At 44.9% G+C, this 17,915-nt stretch overlaps 2 protein-coding genes across 2 annotated transcripts in view; both read right to left on the reverse strand.

The window, feature by feature from the left end:
- Positions 1–4,691, reverse strand: part of SKA1 (spindle and kinetochore associated complex subunit 1) — a 38,196-nt gene extending 33,505 nt beyond the window's left edge. The window contains exon 1 of the mRNA XM_074994351.1: positions 4,632–4,691. The gene's annotated coding sequence lies outside the window, so the exon portion shown is untranslated. The remainder of the gene's footprint in view (positions 1–4,631) is intronic.
- A 2,984-nt stretch (positions 4,692–7,675) lies between these two features.
- Positions 7,676–17,915, reverse strand: part of LOC142013854 (tetraspanin-36-like) — a 48,913-nt gene continuing 38,673 nt past the window's right edge. The window contains exons 5-7 of the mRNA XM_074995786.1: positions 17,215–17,367; positions 9,668–9,751; positions 7,676–8,131 (exon numbers count right to left, since the gene is read on the reverse strand). Of these exons, the coding sequence (XP_074851887.1) occupies positions 8,045–8,131; positions 9,668–9,751; positions 17,215–17,367 (324 nt within the window). The 3' untranslated portion in view covers positions 7,676–8,044. The remainder of the gene's footprint in view (positions 8,132–9,667; positions 9,752–17,214; positions 17,368–17,915) is intronic.

Raw genomic sequence — 17,915 nt, forward strand, 5'->3', positions numbered from 1 at the left:
CATCCAGAAGAGCTTCTTCCGGACTCTGAATCACATGCCCATATGCTTATGAAGCATGGAAAATTTACATCTGCACCTCATTAGCATCTTCCTGACAGCTCATTAACATGCCGCTTCCAGAAGAAGTGGTGGGTGTAGACACAGCCTGGGAGTTCAGGAGGGGGCTAGGGTGGGGAGTACTGAGTGGGCTGGGGGTGGAGTGGTCTGGGGATGGGGTGCCTAACTGGCACAGTGTGGAATGGGAGAGAAGTGGCAGGTGGCTGAGATTCCCAGGCCAACGGGAGCAACATGGTGGAGCCTGCAAGCAGCACAGGAAACAACTTCCCTGCACTGACATCCCTGGTGCAGAGCAGCTTCCTCCCACCATCAGGCAAATCCTGTGGGCTAGATTCCAACCCTGGCTTGCCTTAATTCAGCCTGCTGCACAAGGCAGGAGAGGTCTGGAGAGGAGAAGGAGGGAAGGGAACGAACCCCAAGCCTTGCAGGCCATATCAAGGCAAGCACGGCTGTAGTTTCCTCACTTCCTGTAATAATGCATAGGGTGGCCAAATATGCACGATCCTTATCAGAGTTGTTTTATAACTCATGTTATGTTCACACATTTGAGGAGTCTTCCATACATTGCCACAGAATTGGTAAAATGTCATACACCTATAAGAGCCAGCTTATTCAGGAAAATTCTAAATCTAGACTCCAAATATAGATTCCCAGTCAAAACACGTAAAGAGGAATTAAACTTGTAAATATGTATAAGAAAAAAATGTAATAAAAAGCTTTTGGGGGTTCAAGAAACACAAATGCTTGAGAGCCAGGATTCATTGTGTGAAGGGGGTTCCTAAAGCATAATGGACATCCTGGGATGTCTTTTAATTTGTTAGTATTTGCACTTTTACTTTATGGTAAAGGCACCTAGAGTCGTGGCTAGGCAACTTTTTCGTAAATACATGCTATAGATTAAATAAAAGAACACAGAATGCTAAAAAATTAAAACCTTACAAATATATTCAGAACATAATTAAGTGAGAGACCAAATGATTTATTACAGATATACTAACAAATACTCTTATGTAACTAAATCTCTCTGTGAGTATCTGGAGGGTACTGCTACAAGATGAACCTCTCTAATCCATAACCCTCTGGTCTGGCAAAGTCCATAAACCAGCATGATTTTAGTTAGCCAGACAACCACTTCTTATGGGTGTGGCCAAGTTTCCTATGGTCCCGTAAAGTTTGTTTCCAGCCACTAGTCCTGGCTCTCAGTGTTCTGTGCTATTATTTAGCTGTAATTTACCCCAAATATCTCCTAAGAGCCTAATAAGCAGAAGTAGTGTTGGTAATGTGCTAGAAAACACTGACCTCCCATCGTCCAACAAATTCATCCAGCACCAGTCAGGTACCGAGGGTACCAGATGAGAGAAGTTCAATCTCTAACTACACCCAAGATGTTTATTCCTGTTGGACTTGCTTCCCATTCTTACAAAATCTTTTACTGTATATTCATTCTTCCCGACACTGATTAGTCAAATCATTCCTACTATATGTTCTTAATGAATGCTGATTTATTCTGCCTCAAATACAATCTGCTCTAATAGCCTTTTAAATTTCACATGTCAGAAGAGCTAGCATTTCACACAATAAAATGTGGTGCTTGTGAATTAAAAGAGCCAAACACATGGTATCTACTCAGACTAAACCTTCACTGAAAGCCTGCTGGATCTCTAACTAAAAATTATATTTGGGAGTCATCAAAGGTTGATTTTGCACACCCAGAGTTATTAGGATAAGGATACCAATAGCATTTAGAATGCACCTGGCTGTTCTGTAAACTTTCCACACTTTCTCCTAGCTCTAACACTTCTGAGCCCATTGACACCACACTGTGCTAACAACCATTTTTTGTAAAAGCTCAATCTTAATGTCTTGACTACATTAGAAAGTGATGGCTATATCTTATCTTCTCAACCTAATCCACACCTTCCACTTTTAAGACAGTCAAGTAACTCTTAAGTGGACCTTCTGACTTACATGCTTTCAAAAGTTAGCATATCTCCTTTGCCAATGTACTATTGTAAGAAAGTAGTATAATTATTTAGAACTACAGATTACATTTGATTTATGTAATGAGCTCTGGTTCAGTTTATCTGTCCATTTGACTCAAACTCTAGTTAGGATACAAGGAAAGATGTTTTTCTTAATATCTATGGTATATTAAACTTTTGTATTGTGCACCTTTATAAAGAACTTGAATTACAAGAAAAATTTTAAAATAAATTATTCAGAACAAGAGAAAATAGTGAGTGCCGTTATACAGTACAATCTACTGTATATTTTATCTGTCTGCCTGCCTCCTCTCGGTGTAACGTTTGTTCAAGAACTCCTCTTAAATCATAAGAGCAATGACCAAGAAATTTGGTGTGCAGCTTCCTCTTGCCCTAATATAAACCAAGGTCAGGGTTTGTGCCAGGAAAGAGAGAAATGCCTGAATTCCAGGATTTCCCAGAACATGGAAAAGGAGGGGCAACATACTTCAGATTCATCACTGGAAGCAAGTGCAGGGAATAGTGGTTCTGCAGAGTGACTACTGGGAGCAGCCACAGCAAGAGCAGTAGCCATATGGAGAACATACACCTGACCATGCCGGCCTATGGATGAGAAAAGTGCCCCCCTCCCCAGCACTCCATAGGGGGAGCCTTGCTACTCCCTCGAAACCTCCGCGCCCACAATTGCTGGGGCCAGGAAACCCTGCCCTGTCCTCACCCAATTAAGCTCAAGGTGGGGCTGGAGCAAGCAGCCCAGCCAGCCACTACCTCACCCCTGCTGCTCTCCCTGGGCTGGGCTCAACAGCCCCAGCCCATCACAATCACCATCACCCACCCCCTCTGCCACTCTGGCCATGGTGAAGAGACACGGCCCTGGCCTCCCTGCCCCCCTTCCCCTCCCCCCAGATCTAGGGCTATGGGCAGGATGCCCCCTGTTGCCCCAGACACCCCTCTCCCCTAGAGATGTGGCTGGCCCCCTGGCTGCTCCACAGCTGGGGTGGCCCCACGAGTACAGAATGAGTAGCTAGGAGCTGCAGCTGAACCTGAGCTCCCACTGCTCTCACGTTCCCCTTCAGATCTGGCCATGGGGCAGGACTGGGCCCAATTGCAAGGACCAACTCCACCCCTCCTGATCCCCCCACCACAGACATGTAGGGGGGACTGGGAGGTGCAGCCAGAACTGCCACTCCCCCACAGTGGACAGGTAGGGGAGTCCAGGAGCCATGGGTCTCCACAAGATAAGGCAGAGCTGTGAGATGTGGCCCCACCCTTCCTCCCTGAGGCCATTGCACAAGTTCCCAGTAAGCCTCCCCTTTCTTCCAGACCCATATCCTGAGCTCTCTAACCCCCGTAACACGCTCAACCTTGCACCCTGACTTCAGCAGCCTCAACTCTCCCAGCCTCTGCCCTCACTCCTGCACCCCAGCCCCTGACCATAGCCCTACACACACCTAACCTCCTGTCCTGAGCCCCTTTATAACCAACCTCCTATATGTCCACCCGCTCTGAGTCCCCCAACCTTCTGCTGTGCCTCATCCACCCCCACTTCCTTCCCTGAACCCCACTATTTAAATAAATCATGAAACCACTATTTAAATAAACACGTACATTTTACTTTAAACATTTTTTTTAATAACTAGCACAACACCAGGGGAAGGGATAGCTCAGTGTTTTGTGCATTAGCTTGCCAAACCCAAGCTTGTGAGCTCAGTCCCTGAGGGGGCCATTTAGGGATCTGGGACAAATAGATTTAAAAAAAAAAAACCAGATGGTGCTTTGTCCTGCTAAGAGGACAGGGGACTGGACTTGATGACCTCCTGAGGTCCCTTCCAGCCCTATGAGAGGTGTATCTGCTGCTCTAAAATATAATGGTACACAAAGAAATTTTGGTTAAGGATTCCCTGTTAACAGCTCCTTAGTGCATCAACATCATGCACCAGGGGCTCAGCAGCAAGTGGCATCAATCCCTCCCTCACTATTTCCCTCCATGTTTCCCTGCCCAGCACAGAGCGTCAGCACAGAGAACACTCAGTAACAGATTTAAAAGTAGCAGTCCTACAACAACAAACATTTCAAAAATAAAATGGAAAGAGAAATTTCTGAGCTGCAACTCATTTGCAAATTTGACTCCATCACCCAAGGATTGAACAGAGACTGGGAGAGGTCGACCCATTACAAAAGCAGTTTCTCTGCTGACAATGAGCCACATCCCCCCGACTGAACTGGCTTGTTTTCTCCTCTCTTGATGTTCACTGCTCCACACCAACTGCTGATAATGGGCCATTTCCACCCTGAGTGAATAACCTTGTCAGCTCCGGCCCTCCCCTTTACTGGGACCCCTCTCTTTAAATCCTCCTCTGGAAACCACCTCCTCCCACCACACTCATGCATCTGACAAAATACCTGCTAGTCGATAAGGTGCCGCAGGACTTCTTGTTGCATAGGTCCTGCGTGCAATGTAAAGATTATCATCAACGAGCAAGAGTGATTGGCTGGTTTTATACATGTGGGGACCAGCCCCTTTCGCTCCCTGTCTGCTTCTACCCCTCCTTCCCCAAGGGCCCCTCCCCGCACTGCGCCCCTCAGACTCACCACGGGAGGCTGGGTCCCGTCTGAGCCGGAAATCGCTGAGGGGCGGGCGAAAGGGGCGCGCGCGCGCTGCACCCGTTCAAACCACCCGCGTTCGGCCCTGACAGCGGCAGCTAACGCGAGAAGTCACAGATCCGCCCACCTCGTTCAGATTTCACGGGCATGCGCCAGACGTGTGAGCATGCGCACTTCTCGCCGCAGTGGACCTGCTCTTCCTTCGCGCGAACCGCCTGCCTGTGACCGCTAGGGGCGGGGCACTTAGCTACGGGTGAGCAGTTCGGCCCCAGCTGGGAGTGAGGACTAGAAGAGGCCTGTAGGGGAGAGCGGGGTCCCCGGAGCTGGGGCGGGGAGGGAGCGGAGCAAGGAGGGTCCCGGAGCTGTGGTTTGGGGGTGAGTGGGCGGGGCCCTGGAGCCGAGCGGGGCGGTAGGACGGATCAGGAGCGATCCCTGCAGATGGGTTGTGGGGAGGTAACGTTAGGGGGGCGCCTCAGCGGAGGGGGCTACAGAAGGTGTTCATGGAGCTGGGCTTGCGGGCGGAACAGGGGCTGGTAGGGACCCCAGGGCATGAGGAGGGCCCCGGGGCTGGGCTTAGGCGTAGAGGGGTTCCCAGGGGTCCGGTTTTTGGGCTGTCTGTCCGGTTAAAAACAAATCAAAGAATACCGCACACTTAAACATCCAGTATTTTGCTGGCGCACCTCTGGCAACCCTACGGCACAGTTCCTTGTGCGCCCTCCCCTCCCGCCTTGTGTCAGGTGTTCTGGTGGAGCACATCTGGCAACTCTCCTTCTCAGGGCTGGTGTGTTTGGAGATGAGCGGGGTCTATTACTCACTCTCTTCCCAAAGCTGTGCTGCTGGTCCCGTTGGCCATACAGCGCTTCAGGAGCAGGAAGCTGGCTGGAAGAGTTCTTTGCAAAGGTGGCAGGTTTGTCCGGGTCTTTGTCTGAGCATGCATCAAGGCAGGGTACCTCAGAGTGGTGTTTGCTGGCGTTTCAGACACCTCAAAGCAGTAGGCATCATGCAGTTTTATGTTTGCTGTGACCTGCAGCATTCTGAGGTGATGCCAGTCAATGAGCTTAAATCAGGAATAGTCACTGAGCCCTTCATTTTCTGGTCATCACCCAACTTGAGACTCTGAAGCCTCATTTGTGGGAGTGCTGAGCAGTCACAGTAGCAGTTGACAAAGCAGTCCTGTGGCACCTTAGAGACTAACACATTTATTAGGTCATGAGCTTTTGTGTGTGAAACTCCACTTCCTCAGATGAATCACTGGAAGCTATGCTTTGGGCCTATTAAGTGCTATAGAATACTAAGTACTCCTGAAGAAAATCAGCTACTACATGTCTTAAATGGTACCTAAAATAAGTGGATACTTAAATTTAATTCCTTTGTACCTGAGATCAGTCTATGTAAAAGTGAAATAATACACTCCCTCACTTCAGTGTATTTTATTTTCTTGTGTTTGCCAAGTATTCATGACCAGATTGTCAAAAATTATATGGGCACCTAGCTCCCACTGTTTTCAGTGCCTAAATGTGTTAGTGCTCATGGCTAAAGTACCTATAAATGAACCAATGAAAGGAATTATTGTGTCTTTAGAGCAGGGTTTGAACACATACTCCATCAATTTCATACCCACTCATTACATCTATTGCAGCTAGACACACCTGTCCCCATCCCCCCAGCCAAGTACACCTGTAGCCCCAGCCAGATGGCGACTCCCCATACATGTAGCTTTCCACTCTTACCTGTATACTAATACTAACCCCCACCAGAGCCTGTCATATGCATCCCACTAGACTGTCAGATTCACACACACCCAGGCTGTCACATGCATTGATTTGCAAGGCACTAGTAGGCTTCTTTCTCTGAGCAGATTGTAGGACAGGATTGCCTTTTTCATTGCCCTACCCCAAGTCCTTTTGGAAAGAATGTTTTCTCTCCTTAGGAATGGCCTGACTTGTTTCTCAAATATTTTTAGAAGGAATTAAATGTAATTAGCAGCATATCTTAATTGATTAAAATATGTTCCTGAACGGTTTTTGTTTTGGTATTAACAGATGACAAAGCCTGCTGTATTCAATGTTTAGATAAAATGACTAAAAACATTCCTAACAAATTTACACAAGAATATACTTCATACCAGTTCTTAAGTCATCAGGTCATCTTTCAATCTCATGAGAAAAAGAGAGGACTAAAAGCTGACATTCAGCCATGCTCATTTTTGACACAGCATTAAAAGAAATGTGTTCCATCTTGTTCCTATGGCAAATATTTGCCTCTCTCAAGAGGATTTCTGCTCTTTAACATTTTGTATCCAGATTAATTTCTCACCCTCGCTTAAAAATATAAACGATGCAGAAGGAATAGAATAATTTCAAGGCTGGCATTTGAGTCTGCTAAGAGCAATTTTTGTTGCTGTATGAACCAAAAGGTGATCATATTCACAGATCTTCAGAAAGCAAAACAGCAACCAGGCCCACCAACAGGGAATGGAAAAGGGGACAGTAGCCAAAGTAGCAGCTGTGGTGGCTGGAGCTCTGGGCCCCTTTGAAATGTGGCTGCGCTGCTCTGCATGCAGATATGAGGGAGTATGGGGGCAGGCCCTAGGGCTGACTGCTCTAAGCCCTGCAACTTCTGGGTTGGGGAACCAGGATCCTCTCCCCCTTATCTCTGGGCCCACAGTGGCTGTTGACCCTGCTGACAACCTAATGACTCAAAAAATAATACTTTACAGCATTGTTTATGTAATAGATTTTTGAAATTGTTTAGTCACAAATGAAATGTATTGTGTAACGGTAAGAAATCCTCTGTTCACTTGAGATCATAAATGTTGCTGCCACCTTTAACGCATCACACTTTAAATGAGGGGAGCTGCCTGCTTCTCATCTCCCTGCCGCTCAAGATTTTGATGTGTATTAATCCAAGTAATGCGCAAGTCAACATCACATACGTAGGGGTTTTACTGTGCTTATGAACAGGAATATTCAAACCTTTTTATCAAGGGAGTGATTTCTTTGGAAATACTGAAATGAATCTAGAATGCGTGATGGTGGTGTTATCAGTTTAATGATTATAAACAATTTATAAGTTTAAGAATGCAAATAGGCCTGTAAAACATAAAACTTGCAAGAAGTAGGGTTTCTTTTTGGAATCCTATCACACCATCTGCTGCCATTTTAGGGAATGTCACATGCATATGTGAAACAGTTGAAAAAAAGGTTAAGTTACCAAGGGACACTACACATTGAAGTTGTCATTTCATGATACAGTTAAAACATTTCCAAAGCTGAACAGTGTTCTCTGCTCATGTACATAAAATACAGTATTTAACAAAAGGGTAACAATGTCCATTTGGGGTATCTATACAGATCCATTTTATCACCAAGAAGCAGATGAGAAATGATCTTTCCATCTTCTCAAGCAAATACTCCTGAGTACAGAGGTTGGTAGCCACTGTCTTCCCTCTTGCATGTGAGCACACAGACACTTAGCATTCCAAAGAACTGAAAAGGAAAAAAAAAAAATCTTTACTATTCCTTTTGGAATTTGAATTTACTGTATACTTTATCTGTGCTTGACTTTAAAAAAATTTAACCTCTGTGGCCAAAATGTTGCCTTCTGCATATTTGTAAAGTGCATTGTATATTGACAGCACTCTAAACATACTGAGAAAATAAATGCATAGATTATTTAAAGGTGTCTATAAAGTCATTTGTATATTGGATTTCTTCCAATGTTTTTCCCCATAAATTTACTTCAAAAATATTAATTCCTCAGCTGTACTGGGTTTAGAATGTTGATATGTAATATATTGAAGCATATGCAGGTATCCAATAAAAGATAAAACCATAATATGCTGTGACAATCTGAAGAGAACAGAAGTGGTGACTGATGGAAGAACTGACCACAGTTGATGATAAAGAAAGTGATGAGATGGTCCAATGTATCAAACAATTGAACAATCAGAAGAAAGTGGTGGAAGGCCCTTTGCTGAAGTAATTTAAAACAGACTAGGAAAAAATATTCTAGGAAATATACTCTAGATGCCAACCTTGCCCTAACAGTGGGCTAGGAAAACGAAATTTTTAACTTAATCACCAAATCATGCCCCCCCCTCCAACATTTATATTTGCATAAAACTGACTCTTGGTCTCATGTTAATACAAGTGTAGGACTTATATCAAAGTAACTTGTTACTATTTAATATCCAACTCTCTGATAGCATGTATATCATTTAAAAGAAGGGATAATAAAGGAGAAATGATCAAACTACATTCTGGGACCAAATCTCTATAAATATGGAAATTTTAATGCCAGGGTTTAACACCCACCCCAGTTCTCACTTAGAGAAATGTAAAAAAATATTCAAACTGCAGTTTGAATAATAAAAAGCTAGTTTTTTTTGTTTTTTTTTTTTAAATTTGTCTCCATGGAGACATTTGGTCATAAGTTATGGAAAGTGTTGAAAATTGCATCTCTTAGCAAGTGATTAATATAGTTCAGCCTTCTGCTTAGTCCCATTCTAGTTTTTCTAGAACGGAGCTACTTTTGGGGCAGAATCTTCTCATCCCCTCATGCAGGCCGAAAAGAGAAGACAGGTACAAAACTAAAAACAAACAATGAGGCACAGTTAGAAGTAGGTATACAGAAGCTCTTTAGCATGCTCCCTCTTTTCCCTCAGCTGGTTGAAGCCCCACTGTTCAGTGACCATGCAGTTGGAACGCAGGGAATTTGGTTTGTGTGTTGCTGGGGCTTGAAACCAAGGAACAAGCGTTCTCTGTTTCAGCCTCCTGGCTGACCAAAAGCCATTTCCAAGCAGAAATCCCTGGGAAAATTGTTGTTAGGTCCCCTCCACCAATCTTTTGCACCCCTGGAAAGGGATGTCATGCAAAGCCATAGAAAAAGGAAACAAACTGCTGCAAAGTTACTTAAGGGACTGTGAGAGCCCCAGTATAGTATTGAGAGGAAAATGGCACTTTTCTATGGGATGTGGAGAGAGAGAGAGAGAGAAATATATATTGTTATAACTAACTAAATACCTTTATGATGGCAAATCCTAGGATCACAAGCATGGCATAGGTCAATACATTTTGTAGCCCATGTTCCACTTTCTCAGCACAGCCCTACAGAGATGGAGAAAAGGAAGATTTAGCAGCCATCTGATCACATTACTAAAATGAGAATAATCAAATACGGTACAAGGTTGGTTTTCCACATTCTCTCATGGACGCAGGAACTTGTGCACTCCTGCTGTGCCTGTATGGCCATCTGCAGCAGCCTTGATGGCCATGAAACAAAGTACTGCTATTGCACTGCCCAGAAGACAGACAGACAGACAATGTCATAACTTTGCCATCTGTAATTTCTGTAGGTCTTATGTGGATCAGTTCAGTTACTGTATAAAGGAAGTTGCCACATACAGAGCCACATAGACATGGCGGTGTCCATAAGGTAAAATGAAAGTTGGAAAAATAGGTGCAGTTTTTTTCTGAATTAAACCACATCAATATTGAGTGAATGTCATCATTTATTCCAAAACTTGATTTAAAAGCTAGGGTAGATAGCACAGTGTTCCTGATTTGAAGGATTAAATCACTAATGAGGCAGGAGGGTCATCTGTCAAGTCCCCTGCACACTTCCAAAGCTACTGCATTTTCCTTAGTTCTCTCCTATCTGCTACTGATGAGGCAGAGATTATCAAGTTATTACTACTCAGTAGGGTTATGATAAGGCCAACTCTACACTACAAGCTTTTGCTAACACAAATCAGCATGCAGCCACTGCAGTCAATATACTGCTTGTGTGTGTGCGCATGCTTGGTTCTGTGTATTGGTGCTACTCATGCTCACCAGGAGTGTTTGTACAGATGCACCGTGCAATGCACTATGGACTGGTATCCCAGTGTGCAACCCCCCCCCCCCACTACCCAGAACTGTGGGGCAGAAATTAGCTGCCGAGGGGTCAGTTGCCCAGCATGTAACTATACATATCCCATTGTTTTTAGGCCTTTTTAAAAAACTCCTATGAACCTTCCTGGTCTTCCTCACTCTCTGCCATATCTGACAGAAGCGTGGAGCCTGCACCATTCTAGACCATTGTCATAAGCGTGGCAAACCTAGAATGCAAGATCCTCTGGTATTTGCAGAGCCCTAAGACGAACCAAAAAAAAAAAAAAAAAAAAAAAAAAACCAGCAGTTCTATCGAGATCAGTTTCCTGGCTTTTTATGGCATTCACTGACTAGCTGCAGACCCTGAGAAAGGAGCAATGACTGGCGGGATCACATTATAATGCACGCTAGGGATGATGAACTGTAGCTGCAGAATTTTAGGATGCACAACACCACAGTTCTGCATCTGTGCACCAAGCTCACTCCAGCCCTCTGGCACAAGGACACTAGAACAAGAGCTGCACTGATATTGGAGAAGCAGGGTGGAGATCACACTGTGGAAATATGCAACACTAGATACTACCAGTCAGTGGGCCGGGAGGGAAACTGCTTGAAAAATCCACTATGAGAGCCATCGTAACGCCTGTGTGCAGGATCATTCATCATCATCTCCTACTACACAGGACTGTGATGCTTGACAATGCTCAGGACATAGTGGATAGATTTGTGGCAATGGGGTTCTCAAAACTGTGGTGGAGCAATAGACAGAATGCACATCCCTACTTCAGCACAAATCCACCTTGCCACAAAGGGCTAATTTTCTATCCTTATACGGATGTTGGTGAATCACCAGGGGTGCTTCATTAACATCACTGCTGGCTGGTCAGGGAAGATCCCAGAACTGTTCAGGAACTTTTCCTGTCTGGCAGATTACCACTGGCAATACTGAAATGCTGTTCATGATCCTGTGGATCCCAGCCTACCCCTTACTTCTCTGTTTCAAAGAGATATACACCAGCCCCCTGACAGCACCAAGGAAAGATTCAGCTACTGGCTCAGCAGGTGCAGAATGTGCATTTGGTAGATTAAAAGGATGTTGGCACTGTTCATTTGCAAGGCTGAATCTCAGTGGAAAAAATATCCCAATGGTTGTAGCTGCCTGATGTGTCCTGCATATTTGTGAGGCAAATGAAGGGAAAGTTGCTGTTAGGATGGAGGTGGTGCAGCTGGCTCCTGAGGTTGAACAGCCAGAAACAAGGGCTATTAGAACAGCTTAACGTGGAGCTGTACGCTTGAGAGAGACAGAAAGATATAGAGCACTTTAAAGGCAAGTCACAGTAAGTTATTGTAGTGTACTGTGCTCTACCTGGCACTACTGTTAGGGGCCCAGTCATGAATTGTGTGGTGTTTGATGCATGTCTAGGAATATAACACTATCAACTATTAATTTTGCAGTTCTTTGCTGTGCATTTATGGTATTGCATTGTGTTTGGCACTGGTTCTATGATCTGTGTCCACACGTACAGTAACACTAGGTGCACGTTTTCAGTACCATAAGGCATCCTGCAGCATTTAAAAACAAGCTGCATGAGCACCTGTCTGGAAAGTCTAGTTATAGTTGAGGTCCTGCCATAGACCATTAGTTTGGACTTGACTTCTCACAGTCCCTTCCAGCCCTACATTTTGATGGTTCTGTGATATAATGTGAATTAATTACTTTACTTCCCAAACAATAGATTTTTTTTGGGGGGTGGGGGTGGGGGAGACGACAAACCCATGGCCAAGAAAAAAAGTGTGCAATTTAAACACAGACATTAAAAACTTAATAAGTTATTGGGACAGAACTTTAAACAAGAAGAAACATTTATGACTATTTGAGCAACTCATGCAGGAATCATGGCTGTCCCCAGGTACATAAACACTATGGTTGTCCTTAGTGTCCCTTGGGGCAGTGTAGGAGGGGCATGCAGCCCTTGACGCCACATGAAAAGCTGAGGTGCAGAGGAGCTGTAGGGAGATCTATAATGGAGTCTTCCATGGGCTGCAAAGGGAGATGACTCCCTATAGTATCTGTGTTTGCTGCTGGAGAAGGCCCATTGTGTCCTGGTGCATTTCCCAGTCCTTTTCTTGATGGTGCTCCTGGGAAGTCTTTTGTTGGCTCTTTACTTCTCTATACAGCCTGTAAACGTTCATTCTCCAGGCCCCCTGCTCACAATCTGATGGAGTGCTGGCTTGCTGGGTGACACTCAGTGATACCCCGATTTGTCTTCTTTGTCCTCCTTATCTTGCTCAGGCATTCCACCTGTATGGAAGGGGAACCCTTACAGGCTGCGATGGGAGCAGCTACAGACAAAACAGAGGAACCATTGTCAGTGTAGTCATAATGGAAAACAAAAAAATTAAGATTCAAGATTTCCTTCCCTTGCTTCCTTCAAGTAATAAACAATGCTTAATTATTGACACTTCTGCTTTGGAGTGCTTGTGCTTGGTACCTTTCACAACTCCAGCCATGGTGAGAAAGGTCAAGCAGGGTAAGAAAAAGGAAGGAATTACTTGGTTGCACACAAAGGAATATAGGGCAGTGACACTGAATACTGGCACCATTTTTCACAGGAAGTAGTCCCTTTTAACTGATCTCTCCCCCTTTAGGAGGTCAAGGACACAGCTGCTGTTAGTATCCTTGATGAGACTGAGGCACAAATGGTGGCACAGCTTTGTGACTTTGTCCTCACCCACAACTATGTCAGATTTGAGGACAATTTATACATTCAAATCAGTGGCACTGCTATGGGCACCCCCATGGCCCCACAGTATGCCAACATTTTTATGGCTGACCTGAAACAATGCTATCTCAGTTGTCTCCCCCAGCACCCCTCTTCTACTGGTGCTACATGACATCATTATCTGGACCTATGGGAAGGAGGCTCTTGAAGAGTTCCACGGTGATTTCAATAGTTCCCACCCCACCACCAACCTTAGCCTGGACCAGTCCACACAAGAGATCCACTTCCTGGATGCTACTGTGCAGCTAGTGATGGTCACATAAATACCACCCTATACCAAAAACCCATGGACCGTAATGCTTATCTACACGCCTCCAGCTTCCATCCAGGGCACACTACACGATCCACTGTATACAGCCAGGCCCTAAGGTACAACCGTTTTTGCTCCGATCCATCAGACAGAGACAAACATCTACAAGACCTTTACCAAGCTTTCCTCAAAATTACAATACCCACCTAAGGAAGTGAGGAAACAGATTGACAGAGCCAGACGGGTACCCGGAAGCCACCTGCTACAAGACAGGCCTCACAAGGAAAACAAGAGAACACCACTGGCCATCACATACAGCCCCCAGCTAAAGCCTCTTCAACACATCATGAGTTATCTGCAACCCATCCTCAACAACAATCCTTCATTCTCACAGACCTTGGGAAGCAGGCCTGTCTTGCCTACAGACTGCCAACCTTAAATTCTCACCAGCAACTACAGACCACAAACACAGTAACTCTAAACCTGAAACCAAACCTTGCAACAAACTTGGCTTTCAACTCTGCTCACGTATCTACACCAGCGATATCATCACAGGACCTAACATCAACCGTTCCACCAGGGGCTCCTTTACCTGCACACCTACTAAAATAATATGTCATCATGTGCCAGCAATGCCCCACTGCAATTTACATTGGCCAAACTGGACAGTCACTACGTAAAAGACTAAATGGACATAAATCAGACATCAGGAACAGTAACTACAGAAAGGTGTAGGAGCACACTTCAATCTCCCTGGACACTCAGTAACAGATTTAAAAGTAGCAGTCCTACAACAAAAAAAAATTTCAAAAGTCAAATGGAGAGAGAAGTCAGCTGCAATTCATTTGCAAATTTGACTCCATCAACCAAGGATTAAAAACAGAGCCTGGGAGTGGCTGACCCTTACAAAAGCAGCTTCTCTGCTCTGGATGTTCATACCTCCACGTTAGAATCTAACAATGGGCCACATCCCCCCGATTGATCTGACTTGTTTTCTCCTAATGTGTATTGCTGATAATGGGCCATTTCCACCCTGACTGAATAGGTCTTGTCAGCTCTAGCCCTCCCTTTTACTGGGACCCCCCCCTTTAAATAGTCCTCTGAGCGCCCCCCACCCCAATTCATGCATCTGATGAAGTGGGTCGTTGCCCACGAAAGCTTATGCTCCAAAATATTTGTTAGTCTATAAGGTGCCACAGGACTTCTTGATGTCCTGTAGACTACTTGTCTCCCAAATCCTAGCTGGAAGAGAGGGGCTGAACCTTTGAAAATGAGGGACTAACATGCCCTTTTTCCTCCCTCCCTGTCCATCGATTCACTGCAGCAGAAGGAACAGAGGAAGCAGCAACTACCCAGAAGAAGCAATCTTGTCATAGAAGTGCAGTCAGTAAGATTGCTGAGAGCATATGGAGAGAGAACCAAAAACACTTTGCTTTAAATTAAACATAGTTTAACTTAAAGAGGGGTAGCCATGCTAGTCTATTTCAGCAAAAACAATGGAGGTACCCGTGGCACCTTAAAAAGACTAACAAATTATTTGGTCATAGGCTTTTGTGGGCTGGAGCCCACTTTGTCAGGGCTCCCCATTTGTGTTAAGGTAAGCCTTAGTGGCATTTTATCTTTATTTCTCTTGTAACCATTTCTAGCTTTTATACCACATTACTCGTATTCAGTTAAAATTCCTCTCTTTGTAGTCAGTAAACTGGTTTTATTGTTTTATCTAATCCAGTGTGTTTGAATTGAAGTGTCTGGGAAACTCCATTTCAGATAACAGGATTTATGCATACAATTTCTATTAGGAAAAATGACACACTTTATATAAAGCATATATTGTCACAAATGAGGACCTCTGGAACAGAGCAGGACAAGAACCACTTGACATTCAAATCAAGAGACGAAAGCAGGGATGGCTAGGCCACACTCTTGGAAAACCATCATCCAGCATAGTCCGTCAAGCTCTCAGATGGAACCCGCAAAAGAGGAAGACTTTGGACAATGTGGAGATCTGAGATTGAAGGACAACAACTGGGGCACTCCTCGAGTCAGCTAGAAGTTTTGTCCCAAGACAGAGGAAAGTAGAGGAGACTTGCATATGACCTATGCTCCACTTGGGAGTACAAGGGTTAAGTAGCAGTATTGTCCAGGAAAGCCTGGGCAGTACAACATGTACATTCCTGAGGAAAGGTGTGACTGGGAGTGTGCTGGGGTCGACCTGCAGTATAAAAGTCAGGTAGATAAGAGCCCACACATGGACTGACAGATTGCAAGTGCACACAGATGAATCTGGGAGTGATTTACATACTAGATGCTGTTTGTGAGGAGTCTGGGGTAGAGGCACCCCATGAGAAGTTAACTCACTAATCTAGATTTGTACCCCAAGTAAGCCAGTTGTTCCACTACCTCTTCTAGTACAAATATATTTAAGGTCAATAGCTGTGTCCTGTTAAGTTGGGGCACCATCAGTACATCATTGTAATGGAAAATACAATTACACACTTACCCAAGAATCCATTCCTGTACTGGAGTTGCCCATGCTTGATGGCCAAGACTGAGTAGAAGCCTTGAAGAGATCCTAGCTCATGAAGTAGCTGGCACCTTCATCCATGTCTCCCATCCTCCTTAGCCTCAGAATTCCTGGCAGGGGTCTGTGGTTGGGCTCCTTGCAGGTATCCACAGTGGTCTGCAGAGTGTGGGTTGTTCCCAGCAAGTACAGCACGTGGGTCTTTGCAGAAGCAACAATCTGTGGCTCAGTCCCAAATTGACTGTACATCTGCCTGGTCTTCTGATATACCTAATACAGTTCCTTCACTTTCACACAAAGCCACTGTTTGTCCCTGTGGTAACTCTTCTCCTGCAGCCCCTGTCCAATCTGCTGATATAGAGGCGCACATTTCTATTGGTGCCCTGTAGCTGTGCCTGCACAACCTCTTCTCTCCACAGACCCAGGACACACAATGTCTCCGATCTCCTCCAAGTTGGAGTTTGTAGCCAGCCTGGAGCACAGTGAAACTTTACACAACGGTGGGGAGCAGTTGGTGTGCTTACCAAGCTGCACAAATTTAAGGCCCTTGAAAATTTGCAGGGCTTTAAAGGGGAGCAGGCCTCCTAGTCTCTGTGACCCAGGGCAGTGTAGTTTGCAACTTTGCCTAGAATGTCTGTGCTAGGCATTGCAGGACTGTTGTTGGAGACTTAGGGTCAACACAGGTAATGTGGCATCCACACTCGCAGTGCTTTGACTGCAGTATGCTGTGCATGGTTGAACACCACTCAGGGAGGCATTGTTGGTGAGTCATTGATACAGGGCGCTTACATCAATGGGAAACAAAATTTAAGTGGAGAGACAAACCCAACTAGATCAATGCAAGGCAGTGAAGCCTATCTTTGTAGAGGGGAACCAAGGCGAAGGAGGGGGATCAGCTACATGGGAAGACGAAGGGAGGGAAGCAGAATGGATTGGAGCAAAGAGCCACTCAGCATAGGAAAAACAACATTTAGAGTGAAAACTACAGGATGTAGTCTGATGGGATTCTCAGTGTCTGAAAATCCATACTAGGACTGCTTTCTGAAACTGCTCTGTCAGCTTCAACCTCTGGCTGGCTCCAAGGAATCTGAGAGCAACACAGCCCAGGATAGCAGTTTCCAGTTTCAGGGTAATTTATCCTCACCTGCGTATTGAGATCCTGTGGCTCATTCAGATGGCCAGTGCAGTTCTTAATATCTTGTTTGCAGCAGCTCCGTGGAACACTGTTATTGCCAGTGGTATTAAACCACTGGGTGGTTATCCAATCCGTGTAGTTGGTTACTCCACAACACCGAAGCTATGAAACAAGAAGTAATTAAAGTTAATGCAGGCAGAGTTAAGTCCTAACATTCTCTAGCACGTCATACAGGTAGGTGTCTGCAAGATGCTGAGTAATTTAAAAAAAGTACTTTAATTTATCAACACACCAATCACTTTGTTTTAAAGGGAAGTGAATTAAACCACAAGTTGAGCTTCTCTAGTCCAGCACACTCATCTGGCAACATCCATAATCCAGCATGATTTTAGGTAGCCAGACAACCACTTATCATGGGTGTGCCCAAGTTTCCCAGGGCCCCGTAAAACTTGTTTGCAGCCACCCATCCTGGCTCTCAGTGTTTTGCGCTGTTATTTAGCTTTAAATTTATCCTTTATGTCTAAGAGCCCAGTAAATGGAAGTGTTGGAAATGCTGCTAGCCAATATCGACCTCCCATGGTTTGTCACATCTTTTGTTTGGCACTGGCCAGGTCCTGAGGGTGCTAAACTAGAGAGGTTCAACTTGTACAGTAGTTGGTTGTGTTTCTTCTGTGTTTGAAAAGGCAAAAGTCACTTAGAAATCAGAGGCC

This window comes from Carettochelys insculpta, chromosome 5, assembly GCF_033958435.1.
Source record: "Carettochelys insculpta isolate YL-2023 chromosome 5, ASM3395843v1, whole genome shotgun sequence".
Lineage (NCBI taxonomy): Eukaryota > Metazoa > Chordata > Testudines > Carettochelyidae > Carettochelys > Carettochelys insculpta.